Genomic DNA, 18,176 nt, shown 5'->3' with positions numbered 1-18,176 from the left:
ATGGTCTGGACCTCCTTGTTCTTCGATTAAGGGGCTTGAAATTGCATATTCTTTTAAGGAGTTTTAAAATGACTTCTGGTGTTCTCTCTCTCCCTCTCTCTCTCTCTTTTTTTGGGGGGGGGTGCATTAATTTCTTATAAGTGTTTTGAGGGACAAATGTACAAATCTGGCTAATTTTTGCCCCTTTGACAGAGGAAAGAAAAGAGTATTTGAGAAAATCAAAGAAAAGCGATACAAACCACGTGGGCAACAGATCTGGGATCAGAGATCAAATTCCCCACATTTTAAACTTCTGGATAGTCGCCCCAGTACCCTGACCCTTCCACAAAATTCAGTCAAGCCAAGAAAATCTCTTACCAGGCAGCGAAGATAACACACCAGACAGGAGGCTGATACACACTAGGAAGAAGAAGAAAAAAATTAGACAAGCAAAAACACTCTCTGCAGGCTCAATGTGTAATTCTAGCGCTGAGTCTGGCATTCTTTTGGACATGTCTTTTTTTTTTAAAATTAATTAACTAATTAATTAATTTTTGTTTTATTTCTTTCTTTGACAGAGAGATCACAAGTAGGCAGAGAGGCAGGCACAGAGAAAGGGAGATGCAGGCTCCCGCAGAGCAGAGAGCCAGATGGGGGCTCAATCTCAGGACTCTGGGATCATGACCTGAGCTGAAGGCAGAGGCTTTAACCCACTGAGTCACCCAGGCACCCCTGGACACATGTCTTAACCCTGGATTGAGACTTCCTTGTGCTTAAAAAAAATATCCTCAAGCAAATGGTTCTTGGAAGATCGATGTTGCTATCGGTGGGTCACGGTTCAACCGTTTCAACCTGAGTGAATCCAAAATAAGATCTGTCTGGGAATTGCTGCGAATAACAGGGCTGATGGGTTGGGAGAGAGTGCTGAGACACAGCTAGCTATGTGTCTGGAAGAAGTCTCAGAATACGAATGTGCATGTTGTCAGCTGATACAGTTTGAAGGTTAAGACTTGTCAAGGGTGGCATAGGAAGAAAATTGCCAGTGATGGGAGCTGGGGATTCTCCATTGCTTTCTGGCTGTCACAGTGACTTGCAGGAGAGGTTACAGGCAAGGGCAGCTCTGCACAGGGGAGAAGTGTCCCCCTCATGGATCCCCTACAGGTAAGTTCTAGAAGAGATGACACAGTGACACTGAAATAGAATCAAAAGAAAGGTAGAGAAAGAGCAGCATTGGACTATAGGGAAAAAAGTCAAGAATAAATGAAGCCCAGAAACCAAAGTTCAAGGCTGACTTTTCAGTCTGGTGACCGAGAGGAGATAAGGGGGTTTGGCCTTGTCCTCCGTAGGGGAGTAGAGTGAGAAACTCCGCCCTGGATTAGAATGAGGGAATTAAGAGGAATTCCTCTTCAAAGTGCCTAGGAGGGTACTCTCCATCATTACGGAGTCATTCTTGTTTCTTTTCCTAAAATGAATAGTAGGGTGGAAACTCAAGACCCTGAATCCAGGCTTCCTGTCTATGTTCCATCTGGCTCTTGGCATTGGACAGGCTGATGCTGGGCCCCTGGTCGGGGACATCCATTTGCTACTGCCCAGCAGGGCTCCGGGGCATGGTGACTTGGCTGGCTTGCTCCTACAAGAGCTCCGACAAAAGTTAACACTCACCCACGAGACACAGATTCCGTGATCTAAGTGGGGAAGCATTCTGGCTCCAAAGCATCTTGGTTATTGACTCTTTTCTTTACGTTCACATCTGAAAGGAAATCAGCATTAGGTGATTCCCCACGCTGAAGAATGGAATTAAATGACAAAGATCAAGATGGACAAAAACAGGACAGCGAGGGTTTCCGCGTCCAGGCTTCCACTGCCCTCCTGGGAGCTGGACCTGGTACCAATTCCTGGTCTACCAGGGAGAAGTTTTATCTATTTATTTTTATTTTGAAGATTTTATTTATTTATTTGAGAGAGAGATGGAGCGAGCGGGAGCACCAGCAGGGCAGAGAGGGAAAAGCAGGCTTCCCATTGGGCAAGGAGCCGGAGGTGGGGCTCAATCCCAGGAGTCAGGGATTGAGAGCTGAGTCCAAGGCAGACGCTTTACCAACTAAGCCACCCAGAGGCCCCCAGGGACAGGTTTTAAATTTAACTTTGGAATAGGCGATGGGATTATCTGTTTCCAGAAACACACAGAAGTAAATAGCAAAGGGTCTTGCTTCCTTCAGAAAACTACTTTTATTCATTCTCTGGTGAGTCCTTCAGAATATCTCTATGCACCAGCAAAATCAAATATATATTATTTCTCCCTCCCCCTTTTTTTTTAACACAAGAGATGGGATGTACAATCCTTGTCCTACTTCTGCTTTTTCTACTTGAAGATACATAGTTGGGAGATCTTTCTACATCAGCACTCAAGAGAATTTCTTTTTTTTTCTTTCTTTCTTTCTTTCTTTTTTTTTTAACCAGTTAAGCTGTCCAGTTTATGGACACACTACCATGGAGGGAATTAGGCTCCACGAGAGATGTCTGAGTTGCTCCCGGTCTTTTCTGCAACAGATTATCTTGGACACGTGTCCTTCCACATGTGTGCGAGTCTAAGTGTAGGAAAACTTCCCAGGAGTAGGATGGCAGGCAAAAGGTGATGCCGCTCAGGGTCTCAGCAGGAAAAAGATATTCGAATGAGGACATTGGACAAAGACTTTAATCAGTTACAAATGCGTGAGCAGGATGTAGGCAAACAGTAAGGAAGCAAGTAGTACCTGGAGCTAACAGCTGCGGGGCTGTCACCCTCCTGGGCTGGGGCGCAAATGGAAGGTGCTAGAATCTGGTAGTAGAAAATCCTGTGGGAATCCAATGTGATAGTAGTGCAGGGGGGCGGCATGTGATGGGAGGGTGAGTAGCCCTCACGGTCTTTCTTCCGTCCTCTTACTTGGGGCTCATCCCTGGCTGATTCCAGTTGGAAGGACCAGGGTGCTGGTGACTGTGCCTGTGCAAGACAGGATCGCAGGACAAAGTAAGGGGTGAATGTGGGGAGGCTGGGTCTGGGGGCGTCGATGATGGACACCTGACCCAGAGGGGCGCTGCACTCGTAATTCAAATAGAAACGGCCACCCTCTTGCCCTGGTGGCTGTGTGACGTACACAGCCACCTGTGATGTGTGACAATTTTTCCTTTGGCCACAAGCTCTTCAGGGAGGCTTCATCAAGTTCTTAGACTTGTTACTTACTTTATTCTTTTTAAAGTTATTTACTTATTTATTTCAGAGACAGACAGAGCATGAGCAGGGCAAGTGGCAGGCAGAGGAAGAGGGAGAAGCAGGCTCCCCGCTAAGCAGAGAGCCTGATGTGGGGCTCGATCCCAGGATGCTGGGATCATGACCTGAGCTGAAGGCAGACTATTAACAATTGAGCCACTCATACACCCCACCCCTGGACTTTTTCAAATCAGATTCATAAATAAAAATGATCTTCAGACGAATATAAATTTGCATTTCTCTTATTCTGAGTTGAGTATCCATTTTTTATACACGTAAGAGGTATTTGCATTTTCTTTCTTGTTAACTCTATCTTTGCTCATTTTTCTACTGAGTTGTAGCTTTTTTTCTTATTGGTTTGTTTGTCAGAACTTTTAATTATGAGCTAAACTGGCCCTTTGTCTTTGATACAAATCACATCTTTCCCCCTCTGTTGTCACCTTGCCCTTTGATTTGCTCATGTCGGCCTTATTTATTTTTTATTTTATTTGTAAGTTTTAAAAAATATGAATCAGAAAACTGATTCTTTCCTTTAAAAAATATTTTATTTATTTATTTGTCAGGGAGATAGAGAGAGAGCACAAACAGAGGGAGTAGCAGGCAGAGGGAGAAGCAGAGCTGAGCAAGGAGCCTGATGAGGGAGTTGATCCCAGGAACTTGGAATCACGACCTGGGTTGACCCGTGTCCCTCATCCTGGCTTAAAAAAGAAAAAATCATTATGTTTTCAGATTTAAAGCTTCCTTGGCATTTGCCTTTTGAGTCATAGTCCGAAATCGTTCCATGGAGAGAAATTCTTCGTGAGTTTTATGGAAACACTCCCCCCCACCCCGCCCCGGGCAATGGATCGTGTTCCTTTTCTGCCTCAGGGCTTTTGCCTCTACCCAAGCAACTGGGCTTTACCAATTCTGGGTATTCTCTCCCCCCACCCCCCAACACTGTAGCAGCATCAGGCCCCAAGTTGGAACTGAATAAGGACCACAGAACACCAGACTTGAGTTGAAGTTCAAAACAAATTTAAAATGTCCTCTGGACTGCCAGGGTATCACGTCCCACCCAAGGTACTGTCCTGGAGGAATCCAAGAGATTCCAGGTTAAAACTGCCATCCCTGCTGAAGATATACCCAGGCTCCTCTGCCTCCAGCTATCCCGCCATATCGTGCCCATTTCGAAGGTCTACAGAGAGCACTGTGATGTGTGACGCCATCTCCCACCCTCACTGCCGGCGGAGGGTCTGCACGGGTATGGACATTCCCTAAGACGCTGGGCGCACCTAGAGTATAGAATGCCACGGGCGGGGAGGGGGGTGGTGGTGACACTACCTTGCACTGACCATCTGCCCTGTGGCCCCTTGCCCCTCTTTCTTGTCTTTTTTTTTTTTTTTTTTTAAAGATTTTATTTATTCGACAGAGATCACAAGTAGGCAGAGAGGCAGGCACGGAGAGAGGAGGAAGCAGGCTCCCCGCTGAGCAGAGAGCCCAATGTGGGGCTCGATCCCAGGACCCTGAGATCATGACCTGAGCCGAAGGCAGAGGCTTTAACCCACTGAGCCACCCAGGCACCCCCTCCTTTGTCTTTTCTTGATGGTGGTAAAATCTTCACCTTTGTTCTACAGAACACTTGGTTTCTTCCACAGCGGACACCCACACACAACTACACAATTAAAAGTCCCTCATCCTCTGTGGGCCAGGGGATGTCTCCTCCCCTTCTTTGTTTCTGATGACCCATACCCCAATTCCAGCCTAATGTCCAGTAATGAGATTCCTTGTTGTTTGGAAAATCTAATTTCCTGTCTCTTGGCATCCTGCCCGCAGTTGTTTAATGAGGCGCCTGGAAACCCTCCCTGACTACCAATCAGCTTTCCTAAAGCAAAGCTATTGTCCCGTCTCTTCTCTGTAGCCAGCCAGGGCTGGCTTCGCTCCTTCCCCCACCTCGCGTCCTGGGTCCCCCAGGTGGAAGGGATCCACACTTGTTTTACTGCTCTCCCGAGGCTGACCTGAAATTCTTAGTCATTTTGTCTTTGAACTTGGGTTTTGTTAGTGAAGTCTGATGGGACAGCGGGACACACGGGGAGCTGGTAGCCTCAGCTCACACTTGGTCTCGCCCCCCTGCCCCTGCTGGAGGTGGTCCCAGGCCCATGCCTGGCCTCTCCCTCTACCCTGGGGACCGCTGATGCACTTGGTGTGGTGGTGCAGCTACGTCACATCGCCCGAGTGGCAGTTGCTCCCCCTCCAGGCTGGCAGTAACCCCCCTGGGGGGGTGCAGCTAGCTGGACCAGTAGGGGTGAGCATCGAGGTCAGCCTTGATCCAGGTACCTAGCATGTCCATGGGCAGGGGTTTAAAGACCTTCGGACATTGCTTCTATGTGGTGGGTTGAGATAGAAGGTCCTCCAGTGGGAGGGATTTGGGGCTGAGCTTCTCCAGAACCCGTCCCGGACCTGCGGGGTGGGGTATCTAGCAGGAGGGGGATCCCAGCATTCCTCAGGCCCCAGTGCATGTGTGCCCAGAGTCGCAAGGGGTGGGGTGGCATTGGGCACCTGCGGGGAGCTGCACTGGCCGGGACCGTACCCCCGGCATGAGGGAATGCTTCTGGGGCTGTGTGCCTGGGGGGACCCCTCTTCTCCTTCCTGAGTCTGGCCTGCGTTCGCTCCTACCAGCTAGTTCGAGGTACCCTCGAGGTACCCTGTAAGATGCCAATTGTGTAATTCAATGATTCCCCATGGGAATGAAATGCTCTTAGATCTGGTTTTGCACAGTATAAAGTCGAATGGGAAAATTCCTGCTAATAATGTAATTTTTTTTTTAAATTCAGGAAGACATCAAACAGTAAATACAAAAGCCACAAGTTGAGAGACAGAGACAATGAGAGAAAAGAAAAAGCTTTATAGTTTAAGGCCTTCAGTGGTACTTCTTGCTCTGTAAACATAGGGGTCCTGCATTTGTTTTGCTCTGGGCTCCCCACAATCTGCAGCTTGTTGTCACCTAACAAGGCATCAAGCGCCTTGGGTTGAATTCAAGGTTGTCCTCAGCCTTCGAAGTTTTCCCAGGAGCCACTGCCCTGCACAGGTGCCCAGCTCAGGCTGTCCCTCACCCTGCTCTGGCTCTCCCCTCCATTCCTCTGGGAGCGACCCTAGCCTCTGACCTCTCAACACGGCTGGTTTTCAGGGCCCCACTCAAGTGGACATTGTGGGGTGAAGAGACTCTTCCCTGAATTCCAGCTCCTCTTAAATAGCCAGCCAGCCAGCCCTCAAGGAGCCTCCTGGTCCCCTGGTGGAGAACATAAGGGTTTTTCCTTCCATCTGGCCTGATGCCTGGCATAGCATTGGTCGTCAATGAGTAATGAATGGATTAGATTTGGAAATACTGCACAAATGCGATTACGTAATTTTTTCCCCTGGAAATTAGGGAAAAAGTAGAAAGAAGCAAGTAACAAGCATCCTATTTCTACCACCCAGCATCAACCATTGCTAATATCGCAGCATGTTTGTTTCCAGTTGATGTTTCAAATGTCTGTCTTGCTTCTGTAGCACTTCTTTCGTGTGCTCATTAGAAAAATTAAGAATGTATAAAAGTACAAATTCCAGCATCCAGATATTTCCATTATTTACAGGTGAACATAATCCCAGAGATCTTTCTATGCATGAGTATACACACACATACGTACACACACACAGCACTTCCGTCTAAATTTAACTGTACTTGGGGGAAAAAAGTCTGAAGGAAAGACCAAAGGAATTGTTGCAATTTGAATTATTTTTCTCTTTAGGAAAGAATAACTTTCTAAGATAGTCCACTAATGTTTAAAAAAAAAAAGTTACGGAAGAAATTCGGAAGGTTGGGGTTTTATATGTTCACAGCATCTTTTGCGTTAAACCATATTTATTGACCCAGGCTTTCAAACTAGAGAACTTTACTATTCCCCTTTTCCTCCCATTTTCCTCCCTACCTCCTTATATCTTTTTTTCCTTTATTGTTTTTTTGTGTCTAAACTGATAGAACAATCACCTTTTATTCTACCTACAATTGTCAAAGTTGTTTGGTATTAATTCCACATTTAGATAAATACCCACGAACACTCCTTTCAAGCATGAGTTCTCTATGCTTGGGTTCTTTCTTTATTTTTTCATTCCTTTTTTCAATTTTATTTATTTATTTATTTATTTTTTATTATCATTATTTTTATTCTTTTATTTTAACTCTTACTTTGCTAATTCACTGGATTCTTCTAATCCAGCAGTTTTTTCCCCAAAGAGGGCTCACTGGGTCTTGAATTCCTTTGGCTCTTTCATATTTGAGAAGACCTGCCAATTGACTTTTACCTCGAATGACGTCTTAGCTGGATAAAATGTCTTCCTGGGGACAGTGTCCTCCATTCAGAACACTTCTTAGCAACCCCATACTCTCGGTAGACAGTCTGAGGTCAGCTTGACTTTGTTCGCCCCTCTTTTGTTTACTTCTTTTTGGATTCCTAAATAATTCTTTTTTTTTTTTTTTTTAATTTTTTAAATTGCTTTCGACCTCTTGGTGCTGGGCATTCCCATATGGAAATTTCCTGGAAGGTGGCAATTTCCCGGAAAATGTTCTTTTGGCCTACAGACCATTTTTTTCGTCATTTCAAGAAAATTTCTCTTCTCTTATCTTTATATGCTTTTTTAATCCCATTTGTGGGTTTCCTACATCAGGAACCCCAGTTATCCAAATGCTTGGTCATGCTTTATCTTCCACATCAGAGTCTTACTAACTGACTTGATCTTTCTTTTCATTAGCATTCACTGACTTGAATCAAGCCTTTCCTCTATTAAAAATGCTTTTACTTTCTGCAGTATCTATTCATACTTCTGACTTCTGTGATCATGTTTCCATGATGCTCAATTTATCCCCTAAAGTCTGCGATCTCCCATTCCAGCCCAGTTTAAAATATTATAGTCTCTGAGTTTATCCTTTTGAAGTCATATTTTTATCAGGTTGTAGAATATAAGGCTATTGGAAGAAATTTTCTCCTAACCCAGGAGTAATAGTAATTTTGTAGTAAGACTCTTGGCAAGCTATGTTGGTTTTTTTCCCCCTTCTTACCACTCCCCTCCCCCACCACTTCCAGTCACCTTGCTGGCACTTAGGTGGCTTTGTCTTCTGTTACTGTGATACAGCAGTGAAATCTTAACCTCCTTGTCTCCTTAACTTCCACACCTGTTTCCAGCTTGTTCTGTAAGGACTGGGCTGTTTCCTGAGCCCACAGGACTGGCCCTGGGATCAGGTGAGCTCAGTCAAGGGAGAGAGAGATGTCAGGCTACCCCAGCCCTGCTTTTTCCTGGAAGATTCTGTTCATTGTCTCTGGAGGAGAGGTAAGAGAGAGTCCACCACTGGGCCTCTGGCTGGTTCTCCGGATTCTGGCACTGGCTTTTGCTGCTCCCACTCGCCCAGCTGACTTTCCCCATCTCACGTCCTCTGACCACTGCTCCTCTCTCAAAGAACTAGAAGGTCAAGTACAGTCAAGGCACTGTTATCTTCTTTCCTGTGTATTAGGCTTTTTACAATCGTTGTTGACTTACTGGTATAGTTTCTGGTGGTCAGGTACAACTCAAATTTTAAGTATATTTAAAGATGTTATTTATTTATTTGAGAGAGAGGGAGGGCGGGCCCCAGGGAGAGGAAGAGGGAGAGAATCCCATGGAGAGTCTGTGCTGAGCTTGAAGCCCCAGATGAGGCTTGATCTCACGACCCTGAGATTAGGACCTGACCTGAAACCAAGACTTAGATGCTCAACCCACAGAGCCACCAGGGGCCCCAAATTTTAACTATATTAAAGAAAAAACCCTCAAAATTAAAACAGCAAGACAAAGACAATGCTTAAGATTCTCTCTCCCATGTCCCCGGGCTTACGGGGAAACTAAGTGTCCTCATTTTCCTGCCTGCTCTGGAGAAAACGTTTAGTGGCTCTCAACTACTCCCACCTCTCCCTTTTTCTTCCTCCCTCCTCTTGAATTCTCAGTCAATTTCTGGACTCTCACTTCAGCTCTCCAGCTCTCTCAAAGAACTAGTTTTCCTTTATACTTCTTGAATTATTTTTTTAAAGATTTTTAAAAATTTATTTATTTGACAGAGAGAGAGAGAGAGTGACAGCAGGAACACAGCAAGGGGAGTGGGAGAGAGAGAAGCAGGCTCCCCACTGAGCAGGCAGCCCCATATGGGGCTGGATCCCAGCACCCTGGGATCAGGATCTGAGCGGAAGGCAGACACTTAAGGACTGAGCCACCCAGGCGCCCCAGAATTGCATACCAATCAGTTTCACTCTCGGAAGGAATGAAGAATCCTCAGGGAAAATACTGTCAGGCTCCGCTTCTGCTCAGATTACATTTTACAGATTATAAACCGCACATTTCTTTCTTACATCCAAACAGCTCTGAAATCAGAATGTGTGTTTTTCTCACTTGATTACATAATATACAAGTGCGTCTTAGACTCCATGACATTGTAGTTTTGGTGACATATGATGACGGAGAGTCAAAGAAGATAGAGGCCATGTTCTTCAATCATTTGAAGGTTTATAAATGTAACAGGAAAATGAGTTAGTTCAGCTCTGAGCGCAAGTGGGAGGGATGAAATATATATTTTAATAAACGTTTTACTCCTAATACTATCTCCCGGGATGTGGTTCTAATTTTGTTTTAAGATTTTATTTATTTATTTATTTGTCAGAATGAGAGGGGGAAGAGCACAAGTGGGAGAGTGGGATTTGATCCCAGGACTCGGGGATCATGACCTGAGCTGAAGGTAGATGCTTAACCTAGTGAGCCACTCAAGCGTCCCTCTAATTTTTTTTTTTTTTTTTAGACTAATTACCATTTGTCAAATCACAGGAACCAAATTTCAGGGAGATTTTAACTTTTCAATAAATACATGAAGAACTTCAGAGGAAATATGGGTAAGAATAAAAGAGCCAGGCAGATTTTTTGATGTTTTAAAGTGGAAAGCCAGCTTGTGAACAAGAGAACTTAAAAGTTCAAGCCTTTTCCTGGAACAAACAGGTCAAACCTTATCAAGGAAGCCCATACCGCTAGGAGAGTTTAAAAGATGTTTTCTTTAGTGCAGATTTTGGTGTGACCTCCGCTTCCGCCCATTTGGTTCCCTAAACCTGAACTGCAAGTGGCGGGTACTTAGAAACCGTGCCAAGGTGTGGGACAGGGGACGGCCTGGGCGTCGCAGCCCCCAGGCTCAGTGAGTAGGACGCCGGCGGACCGGGGCCCGACTCCAGGTTCCCAGAGCGCGGCTCTGCACGTCCCCGCACAGCGGGCTCAGATCGGACCCCTCTGGCCTGTTACACTATCTTCTAGACCTCCTCCCAAACAAATGCAAGGAAGTCAAACAAATACTAAAAGAAAGAAATGAGGGGCGCCTGGGCGGCGCAGCCCCTGCTGAGCTCAGGTCATGATCCCAGGTTCTTGAGATCGAACCCCAACTGCGGCTCCCTGCTCCCTGGGGAGCCTGCTTCCCCTTATCTCTCTGCCTGCCGCTCCCCCTGCTTGTGCTCTCTTTCTCTCTCTGTCAAATGGATAAATAAAATCTTAAAAATAAATAAATAAATAGAAAAAAAAATGACCTGGGATTCCTAGCGTTGTTCAATAAAGCCACCGCTCACCACCTACGCCTGCCGATGGATGGAACTGGTGACAGCTTTGAACAGGCTGATTTCTCCGGGTGGAAACTCCAGCCTCGACTGGCACCCGGTTCCCCTCGTGCCCCGGCCCGGGAGCAGGGCCGCTCTTCGGTCTCCCCGCCCTCTCCCCTCAACCCGCCCCTCTGCCTCCTAGCGAGGCGTCTGGAAGGGCGCCGGACACCCCAGCCGCCGTCGCCCCTTGGGGACCCTCTCCGCACGCCCGCCAAGGCTGGTGAACTCCGGGCGTTCCCGCGGAGGGCCGGCCGCGGACCCCGACCCCGAGGCCCGAGCCGGTAGCCCCGTTTTGCAAGGCCCAGGGGATCTTGAGGCATTTGACTCTCACACTCGTGGCGGCTCACATCTCGCAGCCGCCGGTGCCCGGGTGTCCGGGGCATCGCTGGTGGGAACGGGGGGGAGGGGGCGCGGGACCGGGTGCAAAGACCGAGAGCTCCCGGGGCGGCGAGGAGCGGAGCACGCGGGGGACAGCCGGGGACAGCGGAGGACGCCCGGGCCGCCCCGCCCTGCGGCCGGGGGAGGGCGGGGGAGGCGGGGGACGGGGGTCGGGGGGAGTGTGGGGGGCGGAGGGAGTGTGGGGAGCGGGAGGGCGGGAGCCCAGCGGGGAGGGAGCCGCGCGGGCGGAGGCGGAGTCCGCGGGAGGCTCGGAGCCTGCGGGGGATTCCGGGAAGCGGGCGCGGGGAGGCGGCGTTTGCCCAGAGGTCAGGCGCCCTAGCTGTCCCCACGCCCCGACCCCGTCAGCCCTTTACCTCGGCAAGGTCGCTTCGCCGCTGCCCGCAGGGGTGCTCGGCTCCGGGCCGCCGCCTGCGCCCCCGCCGTTCCGCCTCCGGCTGGGGCGCCCACGGCCCGGATACGCGCTGCGGGCGGCCCCGGCCTTGGCGGCGGGCGCGGGCGGGCGGAGCGGGCGGTGGGCCCCGGGGCGGACCGCAGACTCCGCCGGGAGACGACACCAGGGCGATCCGCGGGACTTTCTCCCCGCGGGGTGGCTGGAGTGCGCGACGGGGGTGCGCGCGCTGAGCGCCGGCCTCCGGCAGCTGGTGGACAGCCCGGGCGCGGGCCGGGGGCGGAGCCCCGACTCGTTCCTCTACTGACGTTGATCGAGCCGCCTCTTACCACTCCCCTCGCACCCTCCCCTCGGGAGCTCCGTAGGGGAAGGGACCCGGGGTTTGGGCTTTTTGTTTACTGCGGGGTCCTCAGGGGCTGGAACAGCGCGTGGCGTCTGGAACCACGCCGAGTACCTTTCATGCACTCAGTAAAAATACACTGAATGAATGAATGAATGAGCGAATGGGTTCTCATCTGGCTCCCCCACTTACGAGTTCTATAAAACGCTCTGATTCTAATTCTCCAGTCAATAAAACGGGGATAAATATAGCCACCACTGAGTTGGTACCAAAGGCTTGGTACAGTTCCAGGTTCCGGCAGGCCTTCGCAAGTGCGAAGACCTGTGGGTCTTTCCCTCCGTCTGTTCAGGGCAGGTAAAGAGGGAGGACAGATAGTCCCTCAATATTTTATTTGTTGTTTATATCCTGTCAATTTCCAAAATGTATGTGTATTTTAAACGTTAAGGCTACTCATATGGGAATGTTAAAAATCCTTTCGAAAGAGAAGGAAAAGAAATACACTAAACCCTGAATTATTCTCATTGAGCATTCAATCTCACCGTCAGCTTTCCCGCCTCTGAGGAAGAGGGGGAGAGGATGTTTCGTACTTTTTGTAGCTAGAAAAGGGAACATTTTCATACATTCAGTCAACTAGTATTTGCTGACCCCTCTTTACAACAGGCACAGAGATGATCATAAGAGGATGTCTGTCGGCTTCCTGTCTTTCAGAGAAGCAGAATTTCCAGCAGTCCTGTAAGACCTGACGGGAAATCATCACCGGGTTCGTGTCCTCATAAAAGACATTCAACACTGATAATATCTTCAGCAGCAGTTTTGGAGAAGCTGCAGAAATAGTCCTTGACAGTGGGAGAAAGCCAATACTCCATCGTATGCGTCCTTTTAAAAAAATTTTTTTGTTTAATTTTTAAAAAATAAACATATAATGTATTACTAGCCCCAGGACTACTGGTCTGTGAATCGCCAGGTTTGCACACTTCATAGCACTCACCATAGCACATGCCCTCGCCAATGTCCATAACCCCACCACCCTCTCCCAACCAACCCCCCTCCCCCCAGCAACCCTCAGTTTGTTTTGTGAGATTAAGAGTCTCTTATGGTTTGTCTCCCTCCCAATCCCATCTTGTTTCATTTATTCTTTTACTACCCCCAAACCTCCCACGTTGCCTCTCCACTTCCTCATATCAAGGAGATCATATGACAATTGTCTTTCTCCTATTGACTTATTTCACTAAGCATAATACCCTCTAGTTCCATCCACGTCATTGCAAATGGCAGGATTTCATTTCTTTTGATGGCTGCATAGTATTCCATATCACATCTTCTTTATTCATTCATCTGTTGATGGACATCTAGGTTCTTTCCATAGTTTGCCTATTGTGGTCATTGCTGCTATAAATATTTGGGTGCATGCACCCCTTCGGATCACTGCGAAGTATCTTTAGGGTAAATACTCAGTAGTTGTATGCATCCTTTTATATAAGTAAATAAAACGAAGGATGCAAATGGAAATACAACAGATAGAAATAGATTAAAATGATAACAAGGATTAATTGCAGATTGGGTTATCAGAGGTGATTTTTATTTTCTTCTTTTTTACTTTCCAAATTTCTAAGTATTTTTACTTGCATGATGAGGGAAAAGATTTTAAAAAATAAACACAGTATGTTCCACGATGTCAGGAGCTTAGAAATTGTTACTCCACGTCCCACAAGAGAAATTCCGAACCAACTGAAAATCTCTCCTTAGGTCCACCAGTGAATAGGGGTCCCAGGGAAAATTGTAGCCTGAAAACTGGAGAGACAGGCTGATGTAGACAATCAGTGTACAGGGAGTGGAAATCTCTGAAACCTTAAGAAAACTTAAACTGCTTTCGACTCACTGCTGAAGACTGAGCATGGACTAACTCGAGAATTAAAAACTCCTGGGAGCCTAGTCTTAGTGGGGTCCTCCGGTTTCTTGATCTTTCCACCAGGTCCTCTGCCAGCTTCTCCTGGTGAACATGAAATTCCTCTCCTGTTTGGGAGGAAGAGACTAACCATTTTGGAATACACCCAGAATGTTCTGTATGAAAGCCTGCCTTCAAAGGGAACCAGTCATTCTACCAGAACCCAATCTGATCCTGCTCAAGAGGAATTAGACAGCTCAGTCCCCTTGAACCTTCCTGTCTATCATCATAGGAGAGAAAATAAAGGGGTAGGGATTCCAAGAAACTCCTCTGTAGGTCACAGTCCAGTCTCAGACCCATCAGAAAGGAAAACAAGCCCTGAGATTTAATCATAGTATCATGGAATGTTTCCCCTTCACAGTATGTCACCACCACATCCACACAACTCTAGAACAGTAACAGTAGATTACAACTTTATTTAAGAGGGAGTTTCTAGGGAAACCCAAAAACCACAGGGGAGGCAAAAATGAAGACACTAGATCAAATAAAATTCTCTGACAAGTACAGAAAACGTCAAACACAGACTTTTAGCCAGGTAAACATAGCATCTCACACTAAAAGGGTTATTTAGGTCAGCTCCTGTTATCTGATACATCCTGTCTGGCTTTCAGTGAAAAGTACAAAGCTTGCTAAAAGGCCAGGAAAAAACACAATCTGAAGAAGCAAAATAAGTTTGAGAACAAGGCTAAGATGTGGCAGGGAATTGGGAATGATGAAACTAGGAATTTAAAAGCCATGTGATTAATATTGTAAGGGTTCTTTATTATCATAGAAAGATATTTGATCTTTATTTTTAATCCCAGACCCTAAATCCCTTATAATTTTCTGAGTGGTAGGGTGAGAGGAATGTGTTTGTTCCACTGAAGTGACACTAAGAGGCCCAAGGTAGTTTTAGGATGGGTCACCAGAAAGACCAAGCCTTGTCACAAATGAAGTCTGGAACTTTCAACTCAGCCCCCGCAACCTCTGAGGAAGGGAGAAGGGCTGAAGATTGCGTTAATAATCATCATTCTTACATGATGAAACCTCCACCATAGCCCATCAGTGACAGGTTTTGGAGAGCTTCTGGGTTGGCAAGGAATCGGAAGAGTGAACAACTTGCTGAGGGCATGGAAGGTCTGTGTCTTCCCCTGCCCCCCAACCCCGTCCCCCATACCTTGCCCTATGCATTCTTCTCCTTGGCTGTTCCTGGGGTGTGGCCTTTATAATAAACCAGTAACAATAAGGAAAGCACTTTGATGTGTTCTGTGAGTCATTTTACTAAATGACCAAACCTGAGGGGGTGGTCATGGAAACCCCTGACTCTGTAGCCAAGTCAGAGAGAATTGTGGGTAAACTGGGGGCCCCGTTCTTGTGGCTGGTATCTGAAATGAGGGTGGTCTTGCAGGACTGAGCTTTGAACCTGTGGAAGTCTGGTGCTGATTCTGTGTAGTCAGTGTCAGAATAGAACTGACTTCTAGGACACCAGCCGGTGCTAGACTGGGTTGGTGTTTGGGAAGAGACATAACTCCTCAGGCTTTAACAGAGATGTGGACAACAAGAAAGAACAGACGAGTGATGTAAGGAGAGAGACAAAAATCCTAAGAAAGAATTGAAGGGAAATGCTAGAAATTTAACCAAAACAAAACATAACACTAACAGAAATGAAGAATACTTTGGATGAGCTCATCAGCAGACTGGACACAGCCAAGGAAAGAATCAGTGAGTGTGAAGATATGTCATCAGAAACTTCCCAAATGATAAAGTAAACATAAATAAATAAATAAATAAATAAATAGGAACAGGCTATCCAAGAACTGTGGGACAATTACAAAAGGTATAGCATATACATAGTAGGACTATTAGAAGGAGAAGAAAGAGAGAAAGGAGCAGAAGAAATATTTGAAATAATAATGGCTGAGAATTTTTTAAAATTAATGAGACACCAAACCATAGATCCAGGAAGCTCAGAGATTAGTAAAAATAAATACCAAAAAATCTATACCTTGGCATTTCATATTCAAACCAGAGAAAGTCAAAGAGAAAAAGAAAACCTTGAAAGAATCCATAAGTATGAAACATCTTACCTTATAGAGGAGCAAGGATAAGATTTCCATCTTATTTTGCTTCAGAAACTGCAAGCAAGAAGACAGTGATACAAAATTTAAAAAACAACAACAACCACCCAGCAACCTAAAATTCTATATCCAGCAAAACTATCCTTCTAACAATAAAGAAGGATATAAAGACTTTCTCAGGCAGACAAAAATGGAAGGATTTTGCCACCAGTATACCTGCCTTGAAAGGAATGTTAGAAGTTCTTCAGAAAGAAAAAAAGTTAATATAGTTTGGAAACTTTTCCTATATGAGAATTGGAAGAGTGTTAGAGAAGGAATCACTAAAAGTAAGATAAAATAATTTATTTTTCTTATTCTAAATTGATCTAATAGATTACTGTTCAAAATAAGAATAGCAGCATTGTACTGGATGATTATAGCTTATAGATAAATGAAATATATAATAGTAAGGTTGTAAGGGGTGGGAGGGAGGAATTGGGAATATATTGTGAAACGGTACCTACATTACTTATGAAGTGGTCTAGTGTTATCTGAAAGTGGATTTAGATTAGTTGTAAATGCATATTGAAAACTCTAGGGCAACCACGCCAGCTATGTTTAAAAGAAGTGTAAGTGATATACTCACCAGGGAAAGAAAATGGAATTATATAAGACAATTAAAACTAGAAGACTAGGGGCGCCTGGGTGGCTCAGTGTTGGGGCCTCTGTCTTCAGCTCAGGTCATGATCCCAGGGTCCTGGGATGGAGCCCCGCATCGGGTTCTCTGCTCAGCAGGGAGCCTGCTTCTCCCCTCTCTCTGCCTGTCTCTCTGCCTAGTTGTGATCTCTGTCTGTCAAATAAATAAATAAAATCTTAAAACAAAAACAAAAACAAAAACAAAAACAAACCTAGAAGACTACCCAGAAAAGAGTAGAAGATTAAAAAAAGACGCAAAGAACAAGTGCAATGAATTCAAAGCCATTACAAATATGGTAGATTTTTATGACTGACAGAGTGGGTTAAAAAGTAAGACCGAGCTACATGTTATCCAGACGAAGTCTCCTTTAAATATAAGACACATTTAGATTAAATATAAAGGATTGGGGGAATATGTGACATGCTAACATTATATGACATACATATTATATGACATACATAACAATAAATGACATGCTAACATTAATCAAAGGAAAGTTTGATTTCCTTTGAAAGGTGTAGCTGTGTCAATTTCAGACCAGTAGATTTCAGAACAAAGAAAATTATCAGGGATAAAGAGAGCATTACATGATGATAAAGGGATTAATTCTCTAAGAAAATATAATAATCTTTAGGATGTGAATGTCTAACAACAAAGTGTCAAAGTACATGAGGCAAAATCTGGTAGAATTGCAACAAGAAATAGACAAATTCATGATTATAGAGGCTTCAGTACCCCTTTAGCAGTAATTGACAGATCCAGCACTCAGAGAATCAGTAGGGATAGAGTTGAGCTTAGGAACACCACAAATCAACTGGATCTAACTGCCATTGATAGAGTATTTCATCCAACAACAGCAGAATATACATTCTTCTTTATCTCACATGGAACGTTTGCCAAAAGAGACCACTTTGTGGGCCATAAAATACACCTTAGCAAACTTGAAAAAATGGAAATCACACAGAATATGCTGTCAGGTCACAGTGAAATTAAACTAGAAATCAGTAATAGAAAGATTGCGGGAAACCTTCAAATGCTTGAAGATTAAACAACACACTTCTAAATAATACAGAGGCCAAGGAAGAAGCCTTAGGAGATATTTAAAAAAATTTTAGCTAAATGAAAGTGAAAATGCAACTTACCAAAATTTGTGGGTGTTTAGAGGAAAATTTATAACATTAAAAAATATGTATTGAAGAAGAATATCCAATCTATAATTTAAGCTTCTACCTTAGGAAGCCAGAGAAAGAAGAGCAACATAAACTTAAGCAAGTAGAAATGAAAGAATAAATAAATACAGGGATGAGATCAATGAAACTGAAAATAGGAAATCAGTAAAGAAAATCAACAAAACCAAAACTGGCTCTTTGAAAAAATAAATGAAACTGATAAACTTCTAGCTGGACTAAACAAGAAAAAAAAGCAACGAGACACTGAATATTATTATTGGAAATGAGAGAGGTGCCATCACTACTAATCTAATG

General features: G+C 45.3%; 1 protein-coding gene and 1 long non-coding RNA gene across 2 annotated transcripts in view; one reads left to right on the top strand and one right to left on the bottom strand.

Moving 5' to 3' along the window:
* Positions 1–11,996, bottom strand: part of IL10RB (interleukin 10 receptor subunit beta) — a 56,606-nt gene extending 44,610 nt beyond the window's left edge. The window contains 4 exon segments of the mRNA XM_059392277.1: positions 358–399; positions 1,642–1,729; positions 2,730–2,956; positions 11,640–11,996. Of these exon segments, the coding sequence (XP_059248260.1) occupies positions 358–399; positions 1,642–1,696 (97 nt within the window). The 5' untranslated portion in view covers positions 1,697–1,729; positions 2,730–2,956; positions 11,640–11,996.
* On the top strand, positions 9,503–12,949 carry LOC132012359 (uncharacterized). Its single transcript, XR_009402599.1, has 2 exons — positions 9,503–11,168; positions 12,723–12,949. It is a non-coding gene; the product is annotated as an uncharacterized LOC132012359 (long non-coding RNA).
* Positions 12,950–18,176: the final 5,227 nt, after the last annotated feature.

Source organism: Mustela nigripes, chromosome 2 (genome assembly GCF_022355385.1).
Source record: "Mustela nigripes isolate SB6536 chromosome 2, MUSNIG.SB6536, whole genome shotgun sequence".
Classification (NCBI taxonomy): Eukaryota; Metazoa; Chordata; class Mammalia; order Carnivora; family Mustelidae; genus Mustela; species Mustela nigripes.
Note: the sequence above shows the minus strand (reverse complement) of the source record. Positions and strands in the feature narration are given on the sequence as shown.